The following is a 25,906-nucleotide window of genomic DNA, read 5'->3' on the forward strand; positions in this document are numbered from 1 at the left end:
CGATCCAATAATCAACTAATCCGAGGGGACCAATCCCACCGCCCACTTGCGGGGGCCCCGTTTAAAGCCAGAGCAAGCTCTGTATGGACTTAGCCCACCGAAATTGGCACCAGAGGGAATCGAACCTGAGACCTCTGGAGGAGCAAACTACAAGATCCAAAGCCAACCACTAGGCCAACCCCAAATGGGTTTATATTTTTTTTTTTAATCAACGTGATGTTTGAAAAGATATTTGCTAGATTTTCCCTAAAAAAATAAAAAATAAAAATTTGTTAGATTTTTTTTTTTCAGTTGAAAGTATACTTTTTTACTTCATAATTTTAGATGAAAACTTGTTTGACAATTCATCGAATTTAATCCATTTCTCTCTTTTATTTCTCTTCTCTTTCTCCTATATCAAATGTACTCTATTTCTAACATTTTTCTCTCTTCTCATACTCTCTCCTATCTACTTCTCTCTTTTCTAAACCAAACACGAAAACTGGCTGCCATAAAGACCTGGAGGGAGACGGCAGGGAACTGGAAGAGATTTAAGGAGGCAAGTTGTTGATCCATTGCCATTGGTGCTACCTCTAGCCAAGAAGCTTTCTCAAATTTTGATTCAGAGACAGGATAGCGCTCATGTAATAATGGAAAGACTTAAAATGGATGATACTATACAAACCCTGTCCTTTTTTTACCTTGCCTTTTGATGTATATTTTGCATACAATTTCGTGGATTTTTTTTTTTAAAAGCCTTGAAAACCCTATAGTAAAAGATAAATTTCGCGATTTAGTAGATAAAACGAGTTATCTACATAAAGTTGACACCAATCAAAATCATTCATTTATCTTCCCCTGTTTATGCTATAGATATAACATAAATAGTGAAAGACAAATAAATGATTTTGATTAACCTCAACTCATAATGAGCAACTCTAACTACCTTTGTTGATGGGTAAACAAAAAATTGCCAAAATAAAAAGATGTAAATTCCGCTTATATACCAGTGGACCCGCCATTTAACCAAAAAAAAAAAAACCGCCTACATGAAATGCATGATCTGAGAAACTGAGACACGGGTGCAATCAAAGGGGTAAGGATCTTCTTTGTTGATTACGTATTAAAAGAAGCTATCAATAGAGACTTCTTACACTGCTTCACATCTGGCCAAGGATAAAATAGATGCAACCACTTTGGCCAAACTATGTAGTAACAGTGAGATATAACTGTGGAAACTAAAAAATGCCTATAACTATTTTTTTCCTTTTTCTTTTTCCCTCAAAAAGTAGGTGCAAATGAGTAAGGCATTTGCAAAATTTCACCCAACCCTTCTAACCTTAGGTACTCCTTTTTATCCAACATCCTTTCTTGCTCCAACACTTCTACCATCCAAAATGCCAAAGAAATAACTCCAAAAGAATAACATCCTATGACCTAAGAATTCAAGGGTGGTTAAACCAGGGTCCTACTGCACCATTCACATGTCCGTTGCTATGGATCCCTACGCCATTTGGGATGACTGAGGGAGGGAGTCCCACAGACCCTGCAGGATATAATCCATGGCTGTGAGGGAGAGCATGAGGACTCAAGAGAGGACTCCCTGCTGGACTCCCTTTTCGTTGTTGAAGGGCATGGATCTGCCTTAGGCCCTCTTCATGAATACGAGATATTGTTTCCAACTCTTTCATTGATAGTGCCTCCAGACCAGCACCATATAATGGGGCATGTCGTGACATTTCCTCCTGGAGCGAGGCCTCAAGGGTGTGAATATATTGCTGCAAAAGAAAAACAAGGCATTAACCAACCAAATTAATCTCTGGAATATGATCATTAAGACCAATACTTTGCACATACAAGAAAACCACACACAACGTCATCAATGTTCAAAGATAAAAATAGACATTGTACATCAATCTTGCCCGTTAAACAAAATACTACTATAAGATGATTTCCAACACAACTTTTGAGCTAGAGAACTTTAGGCAAAAGAATGAAGCAGTCCAGCACCGAAAGTTAAACCCTACTTAATATTAAGGGTACCCAGTTGAACTCATGCACACGCATATCTTACTATGATTTCAAAGTCACCCAACAAAACTTGTTCATCATCTAACTAAGCTTTTGAGAATAGCATCCAGCAATGAAATTGCAGACAAAGCTAGCTAGTTAAAATTCAACAGATACGAAAAGTACATATAAATAACACATACGGAAAGTACAATCTCTATGCAAGACAAACCTGGCAGGCCTGCAACTTTGATTCCATGCCATCAATGATACGAAAAGTACATATAAATAACACATACGGAAAGTACAATCTCTATGCAAGACAAACCTGGCAGGCCTGCAATTTTGATTCCATGCCATCAATATATGCTTCGCACCTAGCAACCTGCTCTTCCTTTTCCCGCTTTTCTCCCTCGGTTTGTCCAACTGTTTGAGTCAATCTACGAACTTCATCCTCAAGTGATTGCCGGATTTCTTCCCGAGTCACGTTTTCTGTTGCAAATCGTTTCAATTCTTCATCAAATCTCTTGCGTGCAGCTTCAGCATTCTTCAATCTTTCAGCAAGTGCATTTTTCTCCTTGACTACTTTCTGTAAAAAAATACAGATTACATCAATTTTGAACTTGCCCCGTTCAAGACATAACGGAAAACTAGTTAATAGTTATCAATTCAGAGCCGAAAATGAAGCGAAGCCTCCGTCCACAGGTACACCATTTTCAAGATTTCTGTGAGCTGCTGGAAAATAGATGAATATCTTTTCTATGTTAATATTTAAAGTCTCGCTATATCCTCAAATCCAGTAAAGAGATTGTTGATGCCAATCGACAGGCAAGTTAAAAAGATTGACTAAAATATTATTGCATTGAATGCCAGATGAAACGTTATAACTTAAAAGTGTTTAAAATATAAATTAGCACTTTTCCTTCATTAAAGTCCCTCTCCTCTCCTCTCAATCAAACATGATATCTCGTTAAAAAAAACTACCCTTATTTGAACCAAACAGACCCTCAAAGTAATTTGCTAATGAAAAAACTCTGATTATACAATATATGGCCAGCCCATAGTCCAGAGAAGAAAAAAAGAGTTGCACTAGGCTAAAGATTTAATAAAAAAAGAGATATATGAAAAAACTCTGATTATACAAACTCTGATTATACGATATATGGCCAATCCTCGTTGATAATTTGATTTATGATTTAAATGATGGCTCGGAAAATATATTGGCTAAAGATTTAAGTCAAGGACCAACTCTCAAAAAAATTAAACAATTAAGTGGAGTATGTAAACCCGGGAATGACATGCACCCTAATATGCCGCATCGCACAAAAGCACTTTGGCCTTGAAGAGTGGACAAGGCATAAGCACACACTCAGACTCTGCTGAAATTGATTTTTAGTAAGAAGAATGAAGATAGGAAGGAGTTTGATCCTATATACTAAAAACCAAGTACAAACAAATGGCTGAAAATATCTTCCAGGAATTGGCAAAAACAATGCATGAATATTAGTAATTGGAAGTTGAAGCACCACTATAAAAGCTGTGGTCCTCCATAACCGAGTATAAAGATGCTTTGGTTTTTTAAACCTCAACCTATATCCACAAACCCCAGCCACAGCAAAAATTAACTGCAGTTTACTATTCTGTACTCGATGCAAGCTCATCAAAGATTTAATTATAATCTGCACGATCTGGACAGAATCTAGGAACAAGAACGGAAATCTTTATTGAAGAATGAATAACACTTTTTCCCACCCTACCAAAACAACTTGTATCCAACAACCAAAATTGCAATCCAACTCGTGGGATCGTATGACTTTGCGATCTTGCTACCCCTTGGCGTGCTGGAGCATGAATCGGAATTTGGTGGGCACGGCCAGGATCGCCGCAGAAAATTGTAGGAACAATGGAATCGTGTTATTCATTGATTCAAGTTATCTTCCTTGAAATTCCAGGTTATCTATCTCTTTTCTTTACACGTTTTTTTATTTATTATTATTATTCCCTGAACGGTTCGTATCACTCATTAAACCAATTAATTAGTTAGTTGTAATAAAAACCCAGTTAATTATGGAAAATCTTTCCAATACACCCATAATAAATCAAGGAACCTTACCAGTGCAATTAACCCAAATTCATAGCACACTACTCCCTCTCACGTTAGTTTAAATACTCCTTTTAATACTCTATTTTTTCAATAATTAATAGCTGATCTGTTTTTTCTTCTTTCAATAATGTGATTTAAAAAAAGCACACACGATAATATTAATAATAAAAGAAAATATTTGATGTTATATAAATAGTTAATTAAATAAGTATACAATTTATTTGTTTACTGATCAAGTGATTACAGTTCTTTTCAACCTATATTATATTTTGTGTGATATATATATATATATATATATATATATATATATATATATATTATTAATTTTGCATATACATGAACTTATACGCATATATGTCAATTTGTGAATTTGGTAGGATCTTATGATCCTTGTTACAATCCCCCGATTCACGATCTTGTGACCCCTCCCCGATCTTGCCTTCGATCTCGACTCTGACTACCTTGCATATAACCTCCAAATAGGGGGGCTGCTAACATAAACATTGTAGGCAGCACACACAGTTGCATATGATGCAGTGTTTAAAAGCAGCAATAGATAAATGCATATTTTTCTACCGTATAGGAACAAATGCGCTTTTTGTTTAAAAAATTAATACCTTTAGTTCATCACGTTTCCGAGACTTCAACTGAGAAAGTTGTGCCTCTGCATCATGCAAACGATCATGAAGAACTTTCTTCTCTGAAGAGAGCTTTCGTATTTCATCATCCCGCTCTGAGCGATGCCATTCAAGTTGACTCTCAATTTCTTGAATGTGTTCTGCTAGTTCCTTCTTTTCCCGAGAAAACCGATCTACCTCAGCCTTCATTTCAGACTGTTGCATCATGAAATCCATCAGAAGTGAATTCTCCAGTATATGAGGTAATCACAATAAATTATCAACCAAAACAGATGAAATACCTTGAGACGATTGTTTGTGGCCTCGGATTCACTCAGCTTTTGTGATAGAACAGCTTTTTCACTAGCCATATTAGAAATATCAGTTTTGCTTTCTTCACGAATGTGAATAATTTCATCTTCACTAGCACATAACTGGTGCCACAAAGCAGCGCGATCAACATTTGCAAGTTCTGCAACTCCACGCATCATACTCAAGACAGGCCTAATATACTCTTGTTCCTCACACACCAAAGTAACTAAGATATCCAAATCAAAATCTACTTCACGGCCATTATCAGTAGTGCTGGTAGCACGGTCAACGAGCCTCTTCAGCATCCTTCCCCGATAAGATTCATTAGCATACCATCTAAAGATTATCATATACAGCAATTTCACAAATTCTTTCACACATAGGTCCCTGGAGAGGGCCAAGGTTTCAGCAAGACCAAGAACTGATGTAAAATCATCCCTTTGAACTCCAAATTGCTCACAGGCATCTTCCTCTGTGGCACCATCTGGATATTGAAAATTTTCAGTTCTGGCATTATTGTTCAATCTTTGGGAAAAAAGACTTTCCAATACCAGGGCTACAGACTGAGCACCTATTGCACCTCGAGCTACAGCTCTCTCAAATGTTTGAGAAGCTTCAACAGCAAGACAGGGTATAGATAACATTTCTAACAGTATATAAATATCAGAAAAATGACGACTGGCACGAAAAGCCTGCTCATCAATCATGTGCAGTCCAGTAGCAGCAGTGCCATGTTCACCAAATAAGAAAATCCCGCATGGCAGAGCTGTGCAACTTTCACCATAATCCTCATCACAATCAATATCCCTCAGTATGGTTTCAGCAACGTCTCCCCAACTATTTATAGTCTTGCTCAAAAAGTCAAGGACACAAGGCGACACGTCAAGACCTAAACTTTTCAGCCTGACACGAACAGTCCTAACCTACATACATGGGAAAAAAATAATGTTACAATTACAAATGCTTCATAAATTATCTTGGAATTGGAAACAGTACAAAGTATAAGATTTTGCTTTTGATGCACTGTGGACGTAAGCTTTTTAACGCTATCATCCAATCCTGTCTTGACATCGCGTTAAATGAGTTTGTTTGGATATATTCATAACATGAGATGCCAATTGACAAACTCATTAAATGACATGGCAAAACATTATTAGAAAATCATATAAAACTATATTGCATTGACAATGCAATTATGCAACTAAATAACTCTTAAGTAATTAAAGAGGCACAGAGCAATTTCCAATTATCTTCGAGCTTACTGCTTCAGGGAGGTGTTGACATTGAGATGCTGCTTTGAATATAAAATCTATTGTTGCAACCAGGGGCTCATCATTTGAATCGGTCAAAAGCTCAAATGACTGAAACAGAATGCGCTCCCACACTTCACTACCACACTCCAATTGACTAAGAGCCCCAAAAACCTAAGAAATAAAATATCCATTAATAGTAGAAAAACAATGCAACCATAATCAAGTGGGTAGAGGTGGCAATGCAGCCAAAGTGAATATAAAATTGTCTTCCCCGAACATTAAATGGATACGATAAAACAATTCAAATCAGACATTGAGTATGGAATAAATAGATTATCTCACAGGTATTCGTAAAGCAGGTTCTGCATCTGGCTGTTGAAGGCGCTCAATAAGTGCATATGCAGCCAGCGGATGTTCTGACTGCTCAACCAACTTGGGTACCAAAGTAACAAGGTCTGCTTGCAAATGCTTAGGAGCTTTGTCCAATACAAGAGCAATTTTCTGTGCAGACTGAGGTCGTCGTCTTGGTTCTGGACAACCTTGTGGAACGGCCCCATCCAAAGCTCTTAGTGAGTTTACAATCAAACCTAAGAGCTCCTCAGACTGATCTGGCCACTTGGTCTGCAGTTCCAAATTCACACAATCAAAACCATGGGTATATTTAACAAAAGTTTAATCTTATGTATGCAGAATTGTACCTTTGACCTAAATGACGTATTTTCTGAAACAGTAGCACACGTTTCTGGTGGATAAATAGGCTGTCCAGGAAGAGCTTTTTCCTGAATATGATGCCCATTTAAATCAGAGCTTTGTACAGAAGACGTACTACAGCTTTCTTCTACAACAGAATCCAATCTCTCATGAACAAGAACTTGGGCAGATTCCACTTCTCTATTTTCATTATCACATTGAAGAGGACTAGCAGTTCCACTGCTGTCTGGAGAAGGCTTAGAGCATTCATCAACAGAATCAGAAACAGGACCCACTTCAGAAGGCTGGCAGCACTCAACCATTATATCTAATAGTAAATCAATGATTGCTTGCTGTAGGACTTTAACTCCCATTAGCATATTCATCAAACTTGGGGAAGACTCATCAGCCTTGGTGGCCTTCTTCCCATCACAACTACCAGAGAGCTTTGTGGGTAGAAGCAAACGCTTTACTTTTGCAGGATCATCAAGATAAACCCGAAGTCCAGTCAGAAACCCAGCGATTGCACCAGCATCCATTAAAAGTTTCTCTCTTAAAGTAACCTGTGGCTGCGAAGGATTATCTCCATAAGTTAAATGAAATCCAGCTCTGGAGAGAAGATTTCTAAAAATATCTTCCTCATCTCCACTTATCCCTTCACTGTCTTCAGAGTCTATCAGTTCATCAGGATCAGTTGTCAATGCATCCTGATCATCCTCCGAAGCAAAAACCTGTACAATAAAGATCAAATTATTAGAGGCACATGCAACCTAACGATAAGAGCAATAAGAAGAATAAGAAGAATTAAACACAACCAACAGTAGCACTAAAGTTCATTAAAAAAAAGATCGAACATCACAACATGTAAGAAGATAAGAGGTACACATATAGTCATATTTTCTTTTCATAAAAGGCATAAATTATATCTTTTGGCTCGGGTATGGGATAGAAATATGCTTACAAGTTTTATTGTACATCAAGAAGTTCAATGGATGCAAAATTTTAATCAACTTCTGTAACTCGTGAGACACTAATCAGCTTGTTCCATGCATCTTATCAGCTAATAACAAGCAATTCCATGGAAGGGGCCATATTTCCTAACTTTCTTGTTCCAATCTTACCAGACATAATATAAGTCAGATGCAAAACCAGATATAATATGTTAAATTTGTGACATGTCAGAAGCAGAGGAGCCAGGGTCCTCAAATAGTTATCATACCTTATATCTAAAGACAAGAACGGTCATCCCATAGACAGTTGAAAGACATAAGGAAAAAAAAATAGGGCAAGACAGAGAACGTTTGGTGTTTGTGTGTGTCAATTATTAATAGCAAATACAAGTAAAAGGCGATCCTGAAAGGACTCACCTCTAAGTCTGAAAAGTCAAACCAAGGGCAGCAATCCAATATTTCACACACAAAAACAACAGTGTCACGGAGAAGAAACCCTGCATCTGCTTCTAACATATCAGACACCTTCATGAATTGCAAAACAGAATTATTCCAAGTCTTTGTGCAGATAGAAGATTCTTTCCATACAGTCTTGGCTGGGTTTTTTTGATTCACAACAGCCATTCTGTATCTGACCCAGAAGTTCTTGTCAGGATCACTACCGACAGCCTGGTCACTCTCCAGGTAAATACATATGGTATCAAATGACTCATACACACCTGGGGGATTGAAACATAAGCTTTTAATCAAAGAACAATAATTCAAAAGTTCGCAATCACTACAGCCAGTGGATAAAATGCAGGAGATAAATGTGCCATAAAACACATACCAATTCGAAGTTCACATCCACCAGCCTGAAAGAATTTACTGAAAATTTTCCGAGTCTCCATTATTTCCTTAAAAGAAAGGAAATTCTCCACTTTCCATGTAAATGAACTTCTTTTCCCAGTACTATCAAGAAGGGAACTGCTGCTGTTTGACTCAGAATCATGCTCAGTAAAATCCTGCATAATTGATGTCTCTTTCAATATAAGAACTTCGGCTGAGAAAATAACAGTGTCTTGGACAAGAAAACCTGAATCCTGATCAAATAGACTTGTAAGGGTCACGAATTCACGCCAACCCCAATCCTTTGCAGCTTTAGAGTAGCGGTTCTGAGATTCCTTGGTAACAGATTTATCCTCCATCTTCTGGTTCACAACTGACAACCGATGACTAACAAAACAACTCCAATCACTTGAAGAATTTCTTGAGTCAGTAACTTCAAGAAACACTGAAAGGTGGCATGGTGGCTGAGACTGTCCTGATAGCATCAAAACCATATAAAACTTCATCAAAACCAAAACATAATTTCAATGTATTGGAATAATCTAAGTGCAAAAACTGGACTCATGCACTAATAAAGAAGATCTAGATTATCATCTATACCCACAAGGGCAGTTGCTACTTAGCATAGATAGATATAAACTACAAGAGTAAAATATCAAACTGCATGAAATGTTCAGAAGAAAAACTTATAAAATGTACCAATTATATGCTCCTAAACTTCCTCAACGTAAACAAGAATTGTACCAAAACACACAGAACAATATCATGTTATAATTTACTAACAAGACAGTAAATGGCATGCAGAACAGGAAAAATGACACACCTCGAGGATAAACAATAAGACGACAATCCCTATTACCAATCTGAAACCTCCTACTCTTTATGCAAAGACCTGTAATTTTCCTCTTCTTCAATAAATCCTTCAACCTTGTAAAATTCTCAATTCTCCAAGTGAACTTTCCAATGTGGCCATCGGATTTCCTCGCGCTGCCTCCACTTCTCCCACCAATGACAGCCCCATTCTTGGAGAAGCTGCTGAACTCCTTGATCACATGAAACGAGGTACTAAAAACCGCAGTGTCATCCACCACAAACCCCGAATCCGTGCCAACGAAGTCAGACATCTTCATGTAATCATTCCAACCCAAGCTAGTATTATCACCACTTTTATTATCAGCAGCAAAGCGACCATAAGAATCTCTATGCATGTGATTTGAACCAGGCTTTTGATTCAAAACAGACATTCTAAACAAACACCAGCAACTCCTATCAGACAACATCGCATTCTTATCTGTATCCTTACTTTCCAAACACATTGAAAGATACTCAACACCACTCACCGTACTCTGATAGACACTAATCCTCAAATTACACTCCCCAGCAGGAAAAACTGGACTCATTATCTTCTGTGTCCTAATCATCTCCTTAAACAAACTAAAATTATGAACCTTCCACGTGAACTTCCCACTCAAAACATCAGAAACAGGACCAGCAACAACCGATGAAGATAAAGTCGAAGAAGACAAAGACGATGACAACAACTCATTATTCTCGCGAGTGAAATTAACAGACTCGTTAAGAATAAGAATATCAGCAGTTATCAAAACAGAATCATTGTTAAACAAATAACCCAATTTGGGATCAAAAATAGTAGAAGCAGGAGTAAAATCACACCAACCATGTGATTGCTTCTTAGTAGAAAACCTATGCCAAGAATCACGATGAATGGTTTTGGAATCATCAACAACATTAACAAATGCTAAACGATAGCTAGCAAAACAGTCCCATTTAGAAGAAGAAGTTCCACGAGGGTCCATGATTTTAAGATAGACTGAGATGTAACCAGGTAAAGCTTGTGAATCGCCTTTAGGATATATCAATAAGCGACAATCGTAACCACCTACCTCAAAATACTTACTCCACAGTGCCCTAGCTTTTACCTTCGGAAAATTATTTACCGTCCATTTGCATACAGCGCTGTACTCGTTTCTCCGATCCACCACAACCGTCTCCAAAGCGCTTCCTCCGTCGCGTGAACCTATTGCAAGGTCTTCTGCCGCCGCGGCGGAAGAAGAAGATGAAGATGATGATGACGTGGCAGGTTGTGATTGGTCAGTGAACGATGATGATGGTACGGATGATAGAGATAGAGAAGAGACTGCTTCGGATGAACACTTCATTGTTTTTTTTATAAGTATTTAAATTTTGTGTTAATTTTTTCTTCTTCTTTTTGTTTTCTTCTTCGTGTTCGTGTTTATAGTTATTGTTGATTGAAACGTTGTGAATACGAAGAGAGAAAATTACACAGAGAAACGAGAAAGACGAAGGAGGCACACACAACACGCTGGTTTGGACAATAGGGCGCACGATACTATCTTGCGCCTTTTTACCTTCTTCTCCTTCGTCACTGTGTGGCGTATGATAGTAAATCATGCGCGTTTCTTGTTGTTTTGTTTCTCGTTTTATTAGTTGGGTTAAGATGTACTACAGAGTATGCGTGTTACTAAATATGGACTGTTTTTGGCCGTTGGATTTGTGATGCTTGCCGTGCACGTCGTGAGTGCACGTAGTTACGGAAGATTAGGAATTGTGGATCCTTTGATCGAATACGGCCACGTCATCGGAAAGTTGATTTTGGAGTATAGGGTGGATCCGAATTGTATTGATTCTCATGATATATAGAATCAGGTGACGTGTTTTGACCGTTTGATCTCATGCTTGATCGATCATGTGTTGGGATTATTAGGGTTGCCCTTTTTTCTGCCCATTTTCTTTTGATGGACCATTTCTTTAACTAGGATGGGTTTGCATGAGTCATTATTTTGTGGACTGATTTTTTATTTTTATTTTATGAAAATATGTTTATTTTTCTACAATTTTTGTGTGTTTATAATAAACTTTTAAAAAAATCATTAGAATAGCAGAATTCAAATAGTTAAAAATGGCACAAAAGAAATCTAAGAAAATGCACATTAATTATTTCCTTTCCTTTCATGGTATATCATCAATGAAGTTTGTGGTTCTTTTCGGACTTTATGTGAGGTTTACCACCCATAATCTAATTTTTATCATAAAAAATAAGGGAAATGTTAACGAATGCCCCGAAACACTTGTTAAGGGTTTTAAATAGTAACTTTTTATAAAATTATGTGTATTTAATGCATTGAAAATTGAACAATTTGACTTTTTTAAAGAATAATTCCTAATTTAAAATGCTTAAAGAGTGCTCCGGGGGCACTCGTTAACAAGACCCTTTTATCGTGAAAAAAAAAATGTTAAAAAACATTCAATAGTTACATAATTGTTTCCTACAAAAATAGTTATGTAATTACATTATTATGCTAAAGTGAAAAATGTTTATTGTAATATATCATATTATAAGAATAATATTAAATGATAACAGAAATATAATTTAACAGTAAAATATAAATAAAAGTGTATACAAAATGACATAAATAACCTCGATCAAAGAAGGGAAAGTTAATTATGCAATTTAGTCTAGATCCCGTCATCTTTTTGTTTTTTTTTTTAAGGAAGATCCCGTCATCTTTTGATAAGTGTCTTTAGGGAAACCCGTACTTAACTAGTACATTGTAAAGAGTTTCATCAATTAAGTTTACGGTTGTATTAGGCATGCATGACAGAGGCGTTAACTGCTTCCGAAAATTGTGGCGCCTCATCAGCAGATTGTTAGAGGTCACATATGTGGCGTGAGATGCATGGGGGCGTGCTTAAGTAAGGCAGAGTGCACTGTTGCTAGCGTATTCCTCTAGGCGATTTGCCTTGGTCCGATGAACATTTGGTCCACGTGTCATCATAGGATTGGCCTTCTAGATGGTCTGAAACACCCCTAAATGTGTATTTGGTCTTGGAGAGAAAAGTAGGTCATAAAAAAAAGTCACAAGATGCATATGCATGAAATTAATAACAAATAAAATATATTTTGATACTTTGTGCAAGAGAAAGAATAGAAAGAAAAAAATGAGAGAGGGGATTATCGATATCTTGGAAAGTACTAAATACTCTTGAATTAGATGTAAATTTGTAAAGAAATAATTAATGTAATTGAAAGTTTAATGTTGATCTTATAAGAAAATTGGGCAAACAAAAAACTTAAGAAAAACTTAATTTTTGTTTACCTCTCATTTCTCGACCCAACTAATTTATTAAGTTGTCATCGACTTATCATTGTTTTTAAATTTAGCCATTCCATTTGTTTTATGTCGGTTATGATCAAGGAATGGTTAATAAAAGCAATTTACTTTCTTAGAAGTTAACTGCATTAGACAGTTCTCTAAAAAGAAAAGAAAATTGCACTAAACAGTTGTAATCTCAGTGGGTTAAAAAATAAAGTGATGGTTGATTAAAGTGGTAATCTTCTTAAGAAAACAGTTTAAGCTATAATCAATGATTTTTAACGACTGAGTTGCGATCAATGATGAAGGGGCGTGACACCTTTTGAATTTTGTGGTATATCATTATAACGTCTTGTTAACGAAGGTTTCTCGAACACTCTTTAAACATTTTAATTAAAAAAATTATCTATTAAAAAGTTAATTGTTTTAATTTCCAATATATTGAATTGTTTTAATTTCCAGTACAAGGACTATCATAAAATTTTACCATTTAAATGTCTTAAACACCACACAAAAGACATTTGTGAACATTTCTCATAATTATATTATACAAGCTTTTTTTCGTCAACAAATTGCTCTCTCTGTCGGAATATATAAACGTCATTTGACTAAAATTTTGTTACCGCATATAAGTCACTTTTCAAACCATTACCACTACTTCCTTCAAAAAAAAAAAAAAAAAAACCATTACCACTAAGTGCTTTCTAATAGTAAAAGTTAAAATTTACTACACACATACAAAAGGCATTTTCAGATTCATACATAAAATTGTACCCAACAAAAAAAGGATTCATACATAAAATAAACCCATCAACTACACTACCAACTTTTTGTTATAAAAGAGAAAAAAGGAAATAGGTGTTTATATTAAAGGAGAGAGGGTATTATACTAATTCTAAGTGTGTTGTCAATAACTATCTTTTCTTTTTTTTAATAATAATAGGGAAAATGAAATTTTATCAATAACATTAACATTGATGATCATATAACAACTTCATCTTCGCTTCGTGATAAGTTGAATAGGCTCCCCCGATAGAATAACGTTTCATTTTTATGAATATACCTTGGAATTTCAGCTTTTAGTTTTAATGGAGCCCGCGAGAAAGTTGGTTTTAATTATTTGATTGAGAAAATTGAGAACAAGTTGCAAGATGAAAGGCGAAACAACTCTTTATGGAGTGAAGGACCAATTTATCTAAAGAAGTTTTCCAACCATTCCTAGTTATCATACGATATCCACGCAAATTCCAATAAGCTGTATGCACGAGGTTGAAAAATTCTAGAGATGTTTAGTATGGGGTGATGGTGTAGAAGATAAAAAAAAACTCATATGATTAATCGAAATATTGTCACTCTCCCTAAGAGTTTAGGAGGTTTAGGTTTTTGCAGATCACGACCTATGAATCATGCGTGCATTATGAAGTTTGGTTGGTTCCTGATGGTGGGTGAGACCAAACTCTAGAGTCCAAGTTCCCTGTGCTAAATATAAGAGAGAGGGTAGAATTGAGGACGGACAAGTCGTCATTTGTCAACAGATTCATCACTATGGAAAGCCATAGCAAATGTTTAGCTTAAAATCAAAAGGCATTTGTTTTGGGGTATTGGAGATGAACAAAACGTTAACTTTTGATACGATATATGGTTGGACAAGCATACTCAAATTAGGTAAGTTGTGGTTGGTTGTCCTGGAGAATATGTAAATGTGGAATTTGTGTGATGTTATAACAAATCAAAAGAGGACTGAAATAATGATATCTTTATGTATTTAGTTCTAATGTAGTTTGTTCATAAAATGCACTGCAAGTTACGCTCGAGTGTAGGTAATGGGAGTGATGTTCATTTAGGGCTAGCTAATATAATATGGTGTTTTTTTATGTATTTGGAGTGTATCATATTGCATTGTTGGTTGTGGCGTTGGAGAAATCTCAAAGTTCACGAGTCAAACTCTTCTCGATTGTGGAAACCTTCATGTTTTCTTTTGGATTCCTTAACTTTATACAAAAGCACTAAGGAAATGCGTAATATTAATCAAAACAGGAATAAGGAGGATGTGAATATTAAATGGTTGCCTTACCCTACAGGTCTCTTTCCTTTTTGGTCCATTTTAAAGTCCCTTCCTAGTAGACCTCTTCAACATTAGTGGGCCTTGGACTATTATAGATCCAGAGGCCTTTTTTGTTCCTAAGACCCCCTTAATTAGCTGGAAAAAATAATAATAATTGTAGCATGAAAGACCTTAAACCATACAACATCAATAATTAATATTACACTACGGTAATAATAATTTGAGGGGAAAAAATCAAGTTAGTCTATGAGTAATTCTAGAAATAGTTACTCTGCTTATTATTATTTTTATTTTTTTTATAAAGAAAAGGGAGAAAAATATATTAATATTTCACTATATATAAAATCTCAAATTAATTAGATTTTTATTATTATCATATTATACTAATAATCAAGTTTACAGTAGTAATTTTTAAATTTTATGAAAATGTGTGGAGTTGATAACTTAATACGATTTTTTAATTTGATTTGATAGTTAATAGAATCCAATGTTTATAGTTAATAATCTATGTATCTTTTCTTAAAGTTACTCATGCAGTATTTGACCCATTCTCATTTACAAAAAACTTTCTGTTTATTTTAATTTTTCACAATATTTGATGATATTACATGTTGGGTGTGAGAGTATTAGGAAAGATCAATTGATGAATGCATTGTACGTTTAAACAAATTTTATTTTTTTATAAGCAATTAATTCTTTGTTCAAATGGCTCTTGTAAGTAAATGACTTTGTGAAATATCCATGAAGGGTTGACAAAAACAATGAAATAAAGTTTGATTTTGGTGCGTTTGTTGTCAAAAAATTGTCTTTCATATTTCAATCTAAGATGTGACCATAGAGTATACAAGGATGGTGACCTCGTTATCCAGTGTAATACGAGCGTTGATGTTGCATGCGACGTGTAAATAAATTATAGGAAACGAGGCATGTGCTATTGGATTAGATTTCAATTATTTCATGCCAGCTTGGTAGTGGTCGTGAAAACAAGACAAAGTATCTGATACATACAATACAACACATAGTATTCATTTGATTATAACTGGCTCGAGGAGGAATGATAGCAACACTCACTTTTCAACACTCTTTTTTTTATTTACTCTTTCATTGGATGAAATCAAAGTATGTCCCACCATTTTTTATGGTTTCTATTTCCAAAGTTTAGACACACAATAATTTAAACCAATAAGAGAGTGAGTATTAGAGAGAATGTTCAAAAGAGAGTGTTGTTAGCACTTCTTTTAGCCGGAAATGCATAGCTAACAATTCTATCTCTATCTGCTATTGGTGTAGTTTTCGATTTTCTGTTTGTTTTACAGATTTTAAAAATAAAATCTAATTTCAATGTTGAGTTTTTAATTTCATTTGAATTTAATTCCTGTTTTTTGTTTCAATTTAACTTGAATAATTATATGGGTTTTTCTAACCTGTTCAATGTTGGTGGCGGTGGTGGTTCAATCCCCATGTGGCTTTAAATATGAATAAGATCGAGTAAATAGCCAAAGACCCCCCCGAAATTGCAAGGTTCATCAAATACCCCCTCTGTAGTTAACGAAACATCAATTACCCCCCCAAAATTGTTTAACAATGATCAATTTCGTCCCGCCGTCCATTTCTGCCGTTTGAATGGTGACGTGGCCGTTATAGGGGGGTAATTGACTATTTTTGTCATAGGGGGTAATTGACTATTTTTGTTAAAAAAAAATTTTTGCTTTCTTCTTCTTCTTCCTTCAACATCTTCATCTTCTTCAACATCACCTTCATCATTATTCATAAAAAAATCCAGATTTTTTTTTAGAAAACAACAACAAGCAACACCATCACCATCGTCTCAATGCATTCAACCAACAATTATAATTTCTCATTCAACCACTACTTATATCACCTTTGTCCCTCACCCTCTTCACAACCCCACAAAGCCGCCATTGTTAACCATCTCTCTTTCCTTCAATCCTTTCTCAATTTTCTCAACGACCCTTTTCGTTATTCTTCTCTAATGGTGCGCTTAAGCATTTTTAGCTTGAGATCGGTTTCTTTCTACTTACATGCATGGCTTCTTGAGGTCTGCACCTTATGATTCGTGCAGAGGAGGATTTGCTCTTGTTCATTGTAGATCTTGATGCTAATGGCAGTTTGGTTTCAAATGCTTTTTTGCTAATTTCCTTACGGCATTGTAGTTTTACATAGTTTTAGTTTTCCACCTTTTTTATGATTGTGCTGATTGAAACCAATTTTATTAGTTTTTTTTCATAAAAATTTATAAAGTTCATCTTTTGCAGCCACAGGCACAACCCCAGGAAGTTGGTTTGACAAATGATGGGCTGATTCCTCAAATATTTTCATCTGTGTCAGCTCTCAGTGATGGGCTGATTCCACAAATCCTTAAATCTGGATTTTTTTATGAATAATGATGAAGGTGATGTTGAAGAGGATGAAGATGTGGAAGGAAGAAGAAGACGAAAGCAATTTTTTTTTTCAACAAAAATAGTCAATTACCCCCCTATGACAAAAATAGTCAATTACCCCCCTATAATGGCCACGTCACCATTCAAACTGCAGAAATGGACGGTTGGACGAAATTGATCATTGTTAAGCAATTTCGGGGGGGTAATTGATGTTTCGTTAACTACAGGGGGGGTATTTGATGAACCTTGCAATTTCGGGGGCGGTCTTTGACTATTTACTCGAATAAGATCTGTCCTGTTCACCATGTTATGAGAAATAACAAAATCGGAATAAACCATTTGTTGTTCATCTTGTTGATCGGAATAAAACTGATCAGAATAAATCTTGGTGGTTCTTCCTACTCCGACAAAGAGCAGCATCATAGTCCAAATTGAAACCGACGTCGCCGGATTCGATTTTGTCATAGTTGTGCGGTGTTTGTGGGCAGAGAGCTGATCGTTATGGTGTTCAAAGGGCATGGTCGGCAGAATGTTTACGGTGGTGATAGAGGTATGGGTGGTGGTAGATTGTACTGTAATTGTGATTTGTAACGATGACATAGTGATGGTGAAAATTCTTAAAGGCTAATTAATATGGCAGAGAAATGGGTAAGAAAGTCAACAAGAGAGAGAAAAATAAGTGCATTAACTACATCTTAAGCTGTGCAACATTGCACAGGTTAGAAAAACCCTAATTATATTTACCTTATCTCACTATGACTCAATATATATAAAAATAATATCCAAAAAAACAGTAAACAGTATTAATGTTAACATTTAAGGCCTGTTTGATTTGGATTTTTTTAAACAAAAAGTCACTTTTATTAGATTTATAGCGTTTGTTTCAGATTTTAAAAAAAAATCCAATTTGTTTTTTTTTTTGACAAAATAAAAGATATTCATTCATTCAAATTGAAAGAGTACATCGATATTCAAATTGAAAGAGTACATCGATATAATGCAAATTCGCTAAAAACAAAAGGGATGAATCTGTGAACAGACTCACAACATCTATGTTAATAGCATAAAACGTCAAAGTACAAATGCCTACACATATGACTATATTTAAATCTCCGGAATAACCATGTTTCCGGATCTGTAACGTGGATGACGCCAAAGTCATTGATTGGATCTGCACTGGATCGAAGCTGATCTGACAATCTGAAGCGATCAAATACCTGAGAGAAACAAGAAAAACAAACAACGTCGCACAAAGACGACGAACAATCAATGTCACACGAAGACGACGACATCACAAAATAAAACGAAATAGATGTGAAAATCACTTATTTCAATAAAAGGGAAATAGAAAAACGAGTTAGAGGGGTGATTTTGGGTCAAAAATTGACCCTAAATCACCCCTCTTTGGTGGATGATGGAGAAGAAACTAGGGTTTTTGTGACGGCTCACAAGAGAGAAAGAAATCCAATTTGTTAAAAAATTATTATTAGCCTCAGAATAAAAAGCTATTTTCAGTAGATTTTCCAAAATCTATTTTTTTTTTTTTTTTAAAAATAAAGAACTCAAGTGTAAGAATTTCAAATTTTAAAAAAAATGATGTTTATGATAGTAAACTAACGGAAATTAGCTTAAATTTTTTTTCTTTCAAAATTCCTATAAAAAATCTCTTGATTTTTTTAAAACAAAATCTTTTATTTCAAGCCAAATTTTCATACCACAAATTTGCTTTGTGTGGGATTATTGATCTTTGTGGAGCAACTATTGAGAGGATTATATTGACAATACTTATGATTTCTCTAACATGTGATGATTATCAGAGATAACGACAAACGACTATCAGAGTGATGATTGGAAATCAGGCGATCACAACAATTAGATGTGGTGGACATAATGATAATCAATGATGGTTAGAGTTGTGACCAATGTTGGTATGAGGAGTGATTGGTGGCGGCAAAAGTCAAGAATTACATGTGACTTTGAAATTTAAGTGAAAATGATTTTTAAATAAAATACAAACAAACAAACATCAAGATTGTAACAAAAGAAAAAAGCAAACATCAAGAATCCGGGATATATCTAAACATTCATGAATAATTGTAACAAAAGAAAAAAGCAAACATAAAAAATCCGAGATATATCTAAACATTCATGAAGAAGGGTATACTATAACTTAAGGAAAATGCTATTTCTCTAGAAAAATAGCATCAGAAATATTTCAAGACACAACTGACAAATTTTAATTGCATGATTTATGAGATTGGGAGTCAATCTCACGAAAGTAGCTTTGTATCCTCAATGATATTTATCATTTTATTTTCTACACGCCGTTAGTGTATTGCTTACAAAAATTAAAATTAAAATGGAGATAATATAAACCCTAATAAATCGTAAATCATTAAAAACTAGGGGGATTATGGATTTAAACCTAAAATAATGAACGGTTAGTACTAAGTAGTTTCTGGTAAGTAAAGAAAAGAGCATTTGACAATATGATTAGACTCCCTCAAAAACTTTTTATGAGGGTATATTTTTAAATATATTCAAAAAGACAATATGATTAGACTATATTTGCTTATTTTTAAAAATTGAAGATTTTTTATTTGAAAGAGCAAAAAATTGAAGAATGAAAATCGTCCCTAAAAGTTATTTAGAGGCCAAAACCTGTAAATTCAAATTAGATGATCGAAAAATACCACCAGAGTCCGTCGCAAATGGTTGATATGCAAGGTATATGAGTATCAAATTTGTTTTCTACTTTTTTTTGATGGTGTCCGGGGTTGAAATCCCGATTTTGCATATATTATACATTGTATTTACCAACAGAGCTAAGCTCACATGAACAAATTTGATTTCTACTCATAAAACAAGACAACTTATAAAATCATTGAGCATTTGAGCTGTTTTTATTCATTAGGAACAAAAAAATAATAACCGAAAATAATCTCAAAATCAATCAACTATATAGGAGAATCAATCAACTTATACTAGACGAAAACAATCATTGCAAGAGTTCCATATTTAGCTGGACAGTCGATCAATAGGTCATAATGTTTTTTTTAATTGGTAAAAGCTCAAAATGTTAAATACATTTTATATATAAAAAATATATATATGTTAAAATACATGAGAATATGGTCTAGAATACATGATACGAAGAGATAGCAAATATATATGTTAAAATACATGAGAATATGGTCTAGAATACATGATACGAAGAGATAGCAAAGATTGAGTTAATATTAAAAAAATGATTAAATTTCAAAGTTGTTCACTAATATAGTAAAATTATAAACTGTATCAAAGTAGGCTCTCATATTACTCTATTATTTTAAAATAATTATTGAAATTACAAGTTAAGTTTGTTTATCTATTTGGATCTATTATCAAATTTACTATAAGGAGATGCTTAATTTGATTTCGTGACTGTTATAGAAGCTATGTAAATATACATGGAATGATGTTATTGACATGTGCATGTAAATTCATTGGTCTCCGTCATTCAGGGAGTAACAGAGACCAATGAATGAGTAGCGTGAAAGGGTGCAGCGAATCAAAAAGTGATTCTTTCAATTTTGTATATTCAACAAGTGAAATTAAGTGGAATAATTTTTTTCACTTTTTTGTTCACATGCACATAAGCCAAAGCTACCCCTTTCATGGGAGGAGGAACAAACAAGCTTCTAGTAAGTAAATTTGTGATTGTTGGGCATTCTCATGATCATAGCCTTGAAAATGTTATCACTTCCCAGCGGAATGTGAACCTTTAGTGTGGTAGTAAATAAAGCTAGTCCACATATTGAAGCAACATAACACCTTCCTGATTTTGAATTTATCACTATTGGGTCATATATAGAGATAATAGCAAATGAGAAAAAGACACATAATCAACCAAAATACCAAATGGAAACATCATTACACTATTCACTCACTTCCACTCAATTAAGATTTCTTACGTGCACCTTGCAACTTTTTTTTGCCTATAAAAAAGGTTCATTCATTCACCTGAATAACACATACATTTAATTTGTAAACTATAGTCATGGCTTCCAACAAATTCTCTGCCTTAATTTTAGTGCTTTCTCTTCTTGCCTACTCAACATTCACCGAAGCTAATTGTCCACCATCACCAAAGCCAACACCTTCACCTGCTCCTGTTCCACCTTCACCCAAAGGTCAATGCCCTAAGGATACCTTAAAGCTAGGGGTTTGTGCTGATCTTTTAGGGTTGGTTAATGTTGTTATTGGAAACCCTCCTTCAGGTAGTAAATGTTGTGCATTGATTAAGGGTTTGGCTGATTTGGAGGCTGCACTTTGTCTTTGCACTGCACTTAAGGCTAATGTGCTTGGAATCAACTTGAACGTGCCTATCACGCTCAGCGTGCTCCTTAGTGCATGTCAAAAAACCGTCCCTCCTGGTTTCCAATGTCCCTAAGGATTCCAATTAGGTTGTGTCTCATTGTTGAATAAGTATGTATGTGCACTATAATAGTTGTTTCTAATATGAGAATAATTGTTAACAACACACTTTCTAATACTTTCTCTGTAACATTTTTTATGTTATCGGTTGAAATTCACAAGTTACATTCACATTGAAAATCTCATATAAATTAATAAAACGTACATGAATTTCAACCAATAATAAAAAAAGTTTTGCAAAGAAATGGAAGAGTGTGTTGTTAACACTTCCACTGTCATTGTCATTGTTTTATGTAGTTTGTTCATGTGTATTTTTGTTCAAGCATTCATTTGTGTAGATTTCTTAACGTGTTTTGGTCAAACTAATAATTTGGCAAGTTTGTTTGCCTAAATTATCTTATATTCATTTTCTATAATATATTGTGAAATACTATGTTTGTTTGTCAAGTCCAAATGTTACGTGCGTTCAGCAGCACAATATTCCCTCTGTCCCAAATTATAAGCAAAAAAAACTCATTTTCCTTGTCCCATATTATAAGCAAAAAAGTTTAACTTTTATCACATTTAATTATGTTTTTTCAAAAAATCATCTTTTCCAAGGAGAAATTAAATGCAATTTGCATTCATTATGCTCTCTTTTGGTGAGAACTACGTTACCCTCTCTTGTTTAGGGGGTAATTTACCCTCCAATGATATCAACCAATCAAAATGTAATATGCATAGACAACATTAAATGTCCAATAAATGAATCAATTTTTTCTAAAAATAAAAAAGTTAATCTTAATCATAAGGTAACTTTTAATACTTTTAATTTTTATTTAGAGTAAATTACACTCCACTCCACTCTTAAGTTAAAATATACACTTCCCTCCCTTTAAAAATAAAATCTACACTCCTCTCCCTGTAAGATGCTTGAATTACAACCCTCTCTCTTAATAATTAAATATGTACTACACTTTAATCTATTTTAACATAAATAAATATTTTTATGATATATTCTAATTTTGAACCACCATTTAAGAAAAATAAATTCATTTCTTTATAATTTAAATATCAATGGTAATTAAACTTAAATATTTTGCTATTAAGTTTATAATTTATAGTATAAAACCAATTTTTAAATAACCATATTTTACTGTATTTAGTAATTATTGTAATTTTATTTTTTGGTTGTTTCATATTTTATAATAGGGTTTAAAACTATATGTTAATGTAATTGTGAATAAAAAATAGCGAAAAATATGTATTCAAATTTTGATTATGTTAAAATAGACCCGCAATACTTTTTTTATTTAAGTGTGTTAGATTTTTATTTTTTTGCTAGATTATTAAAAAAAAATGTTGAGGAAGTAAAGTGTAGATTTTAACATAAGAAGAGAGAGGAATGTAATTCAAGCTTCTCTTAAGGGAGGGGGATGAAATGTTTTCTAATATGTTTGGAATAAGGGGGGAGGGGAGTGTATATTTTAACATAAGAGGGGAGGGGAGTGTAATTCAAGAATCTTTGAGGGGAGAAGAGTGTAATTTAGTCTTTTATTTAATTATATTAAGGTGTTCAATCTTAATTAATTTACACTACAAGACTTATAACAAATAAAATTTTTACATCAAATTTCTTTCATCTGGATGTCCTTAAATTCATCACTTACATTCATAAAATTTCTTCCATTCCACAACCCCGAATGTGAGAACAAAAACATCTCATTCATTCAAATTTCTTCTTTATTCTTCCCTATTGATCAATTCTTGTTTGTTTTTCGTTTTCTTCCCATTTTGATTGTTCAATTTTGTCGTTCCAAACTGCTGCAGTTTCAAATTATAGTGAGAATTGTCTCTAGAACCGCGTCAGGTATCGTGACTTTTTTTATTTAAGCAGCCAACCTAATAAAATCTGCTAACACGCATAGACCTGCCTCACTATCAGCCAAAGCCTTTAAGTCCAAACAAAAGAACAAAAGCCTCATGACATAACCATTTCAGCAGCAACCGAAAAAAATGCTAGCAAACTCCCAAAACATCACAGCGGCAACACCTGCTAGCAATCCTTAAAGTATAACAGATGACTTACTCAATTGTTATAATTAACTACCTCACAACCAAGAAAAATCAAATCAAAAAGAAAAATCAACTCACCATACCTGACGTGGTTCTGGAAATAACGATAATTCTCATGATATTTGGAATCAAACGAACGACGACGATTCTCACGAAAATTGAAAAATGCGGCAGTTTAGAACGACAAAATTGAACAATCAAAATGGGAAGAAGAAATTTTATGAATGTATCCGATAAATTTAAGGACATTCAGATGAAAGAAATTTGACGTGAAATTTTAATTGTTCTAAGCCAGTCTTGTAGTGTAAATTAATTAAGATTGAACACCTAAATATAATTAAGGCAAGATTACATTAGGGGTCCTTTATCTTATATTTTTTTGTAACAATTTGGTCATTTATCTTTATTTTTTCCCGTTTAGGTCTTTTATCTCTCTTAAAAGCACATATACATCTTTTTTCTCATTTTTTATTAAAAAATACATAATTTTATTTTTAAAAATAATCCAGAAATATGATGAAGATGTTCATCATCTTCATCTTCTTCCTTTGAATCTTCATCATCTTCTTTAAATAAAAAAAATTCTACTAAAATATATCTCCAAATATCGTGAATTAATGTTATATTCACCTCAAATATTCTTTTAAACACAAAAATCAAAACCTTAATTTCACAAATGTTGCAAAGCGGATGGTGGAGGCTTAGTCACTGGCGGAAGGGTTAGGCTTTACAAAAGTTAAGATTGTTCTGGAAACAACAAAATTGATGTGCAAAGTTGCTCTCAATTTTGGGGTTATTTTTATGTCGGGTTTGAATATTGAGTTAGAAAATAATAATAATATACGGTGTGACAATTTATATAACTAATTTTTTTTTTTGTGATAAAACTAAATCTCTTTTCTATAGGGTTTTGATTTTTGTGTTTAAAAGAAGATTTGAGGTGAACATAACATTAATTCATGATATTTGGAGATATATTTGTGTACAATTTTTCTGATTCAATGAAGATTCAAAGAAAGAAGATGGAGATGATGAATATCTTCATCATATTTCTGGATTTTTTTTCATTTTTAATAAAAATATATTTTAAAAAATAAAATTATGTTTTTTTTTTTGATAAAAAAATGAGAAAAAAGATGTATATGTGCTTTTATGAGAGATAAAAGACCTAAACGGAAAAAAATAAAGATAAAGGACCAAAGTGTTACAAATAAATAAGATAAAGGACCTATAATGTAATCTTGTCTATAATTAAATAAAAATTAAAAGTATTAAGAGTTACCTAAAATTGATTTTTTTTTTTATAGAAAAAATTTACTCATTTAAAAAAATAAAGATAAAGGACCAAAGTGTTACAAATAAATAAGATAAAGGACCTATAATGTAATCTTGTCTATAATTAAATAAAAATTAAAAGTATTAAGAGTTACCTAAAATTGATTTTTTTTTTATAGAAAAAATTTACTCATTTATTTGACATTTAATGTTGCTAATGTATATTACATTTTGATTGGTTGATATCATGAGGGGGTAAATACCCTCTAAACAAGAGAGGGTAATCTAGAAAAAAACCCTCTCTTTTTCATTTTCTCTATAACTAATAACCAATACAAATTGTTTTTACATCTTTCTATGAAACTTATTTCAAGGATAACACAAAAAACTATACTACAAACTACAATATTTTAGTTTTCTTATTAAGTGTGATTTTTTTTTTCTTATAATTTAGGATGGAGGGAGTACTTTATAAAGACAATTTCATGATCTCTATATGTTCTACTAGAGCTTCCTGTTTTACTAAGTAGCTTGGAATTTTCATTTGTAAACTCTAGACAGTTAAAATTTTATCCAAAAAAAGCAAAATAATTAAGGATTTCAACTAAAATAATAGATAGTTATGTGGTCTTTCTTTTAAGGGCGAAGTGGTAGCACGGTACGTACTTGCTTTTAATTAAAGAACTTAATTACTATGACTATACCAATCCAACTCAGAAGCTTTTTAATAATGCACACTAAAAAGTTTGTCAAGTTTCTTAAAGAATAATGTCACTTTGTAAATTAAGCAACGAGTTTCCCATATCAAATTTAA

General features: G+C 33.7%; 1 protein-coding gene and 1 pseudogene across 1 annotated transcript; one reads left to right on the forward strand and one right to left on the reverse strand.

Moving 5' to 3' along the window:
* Window positions 1-1,062: 1,062 nt before the first annotated feature.
* LOC146942445 (TRAF-like family protein) lies at window positions 1,063-11,066 on the reverse strand. The gene is made up of 10 exons (XM_085756414.1): window positions 9,567-11,066; window positions 8,745-9,218; window positions 8,333-8,634; window positions 6,974-7,696; window positions 6,618-6,896; window positions 6,285-6,446; window positions 5,013-5,945; window positions 4,711-4,926; window positions 2,318-2,578; window positions 1,063-1,757 (listed from the first exon to the last, which is right to left on the reverse strand). Exons 1-10 carry the CDS (start codon window positions 10,921-10,923, stop codon window positions 1,425-1,427), a joined length of 5,040 nt encoding a protein of 1,679 aa, XP_085612540.1. The 5' UTR covers window positions 10,924-11,066; the 3' UTR covers window positions 1,063-1,424.
* A 10,288-nt stretch (window positions 11,067-21,354) lies between these two features.
* Window positions 21,355-22,209, forward strand: LOC146942446 (putative lipid-binding protein AIR1 pseudogene; annotated as a pseudogene).
* Window positions 22,210-25,906: the final 3,697 nt, after the last annotated feature.

The sequence above is a fragment of the Medicago sativa genome, chromosome 3, assembly GCF_051527215.1.
Source record: "Medicago sativa cultivar Bolivia chromosome 3, Bolivia_mono, whole genome shotgun sequence".
Taxonomy (NCBI): Eukaryota; Viridiplantae; Streptophyta; class Magnoliopsida; order Fabales; family Fabaceae; genus Medicago; species Medicago sativa.

What these genes read in the sequence shown, in the direction of transcription:
- LOC146942445 (XM_085756414.1), bottom strand. Translation starts at nt 10,923, where the DNA reads ATGAAGTGTTCATCCGAAGCAGTCTCTTCTCTATCTCTATCATCCGTA. An exon ending in TGGATGTGAACTTCGAATTG is followed by an intron (nt 8,635 to 8,744) that starts GTATGTGTTTTA and finishes TCAATCCCCCAG; the next exon opens with GTGTGTATGAGTCATTTGAT. An exon ending in TTGACTTTTCAGACTTAGAG is followed by an intron (nt 7,697 to 8,332) that starts GTGAGTCCTTTC and finishes TTTATTGTACAG; the next exon opens with GTTTTTGCTTCGGAGGATGA.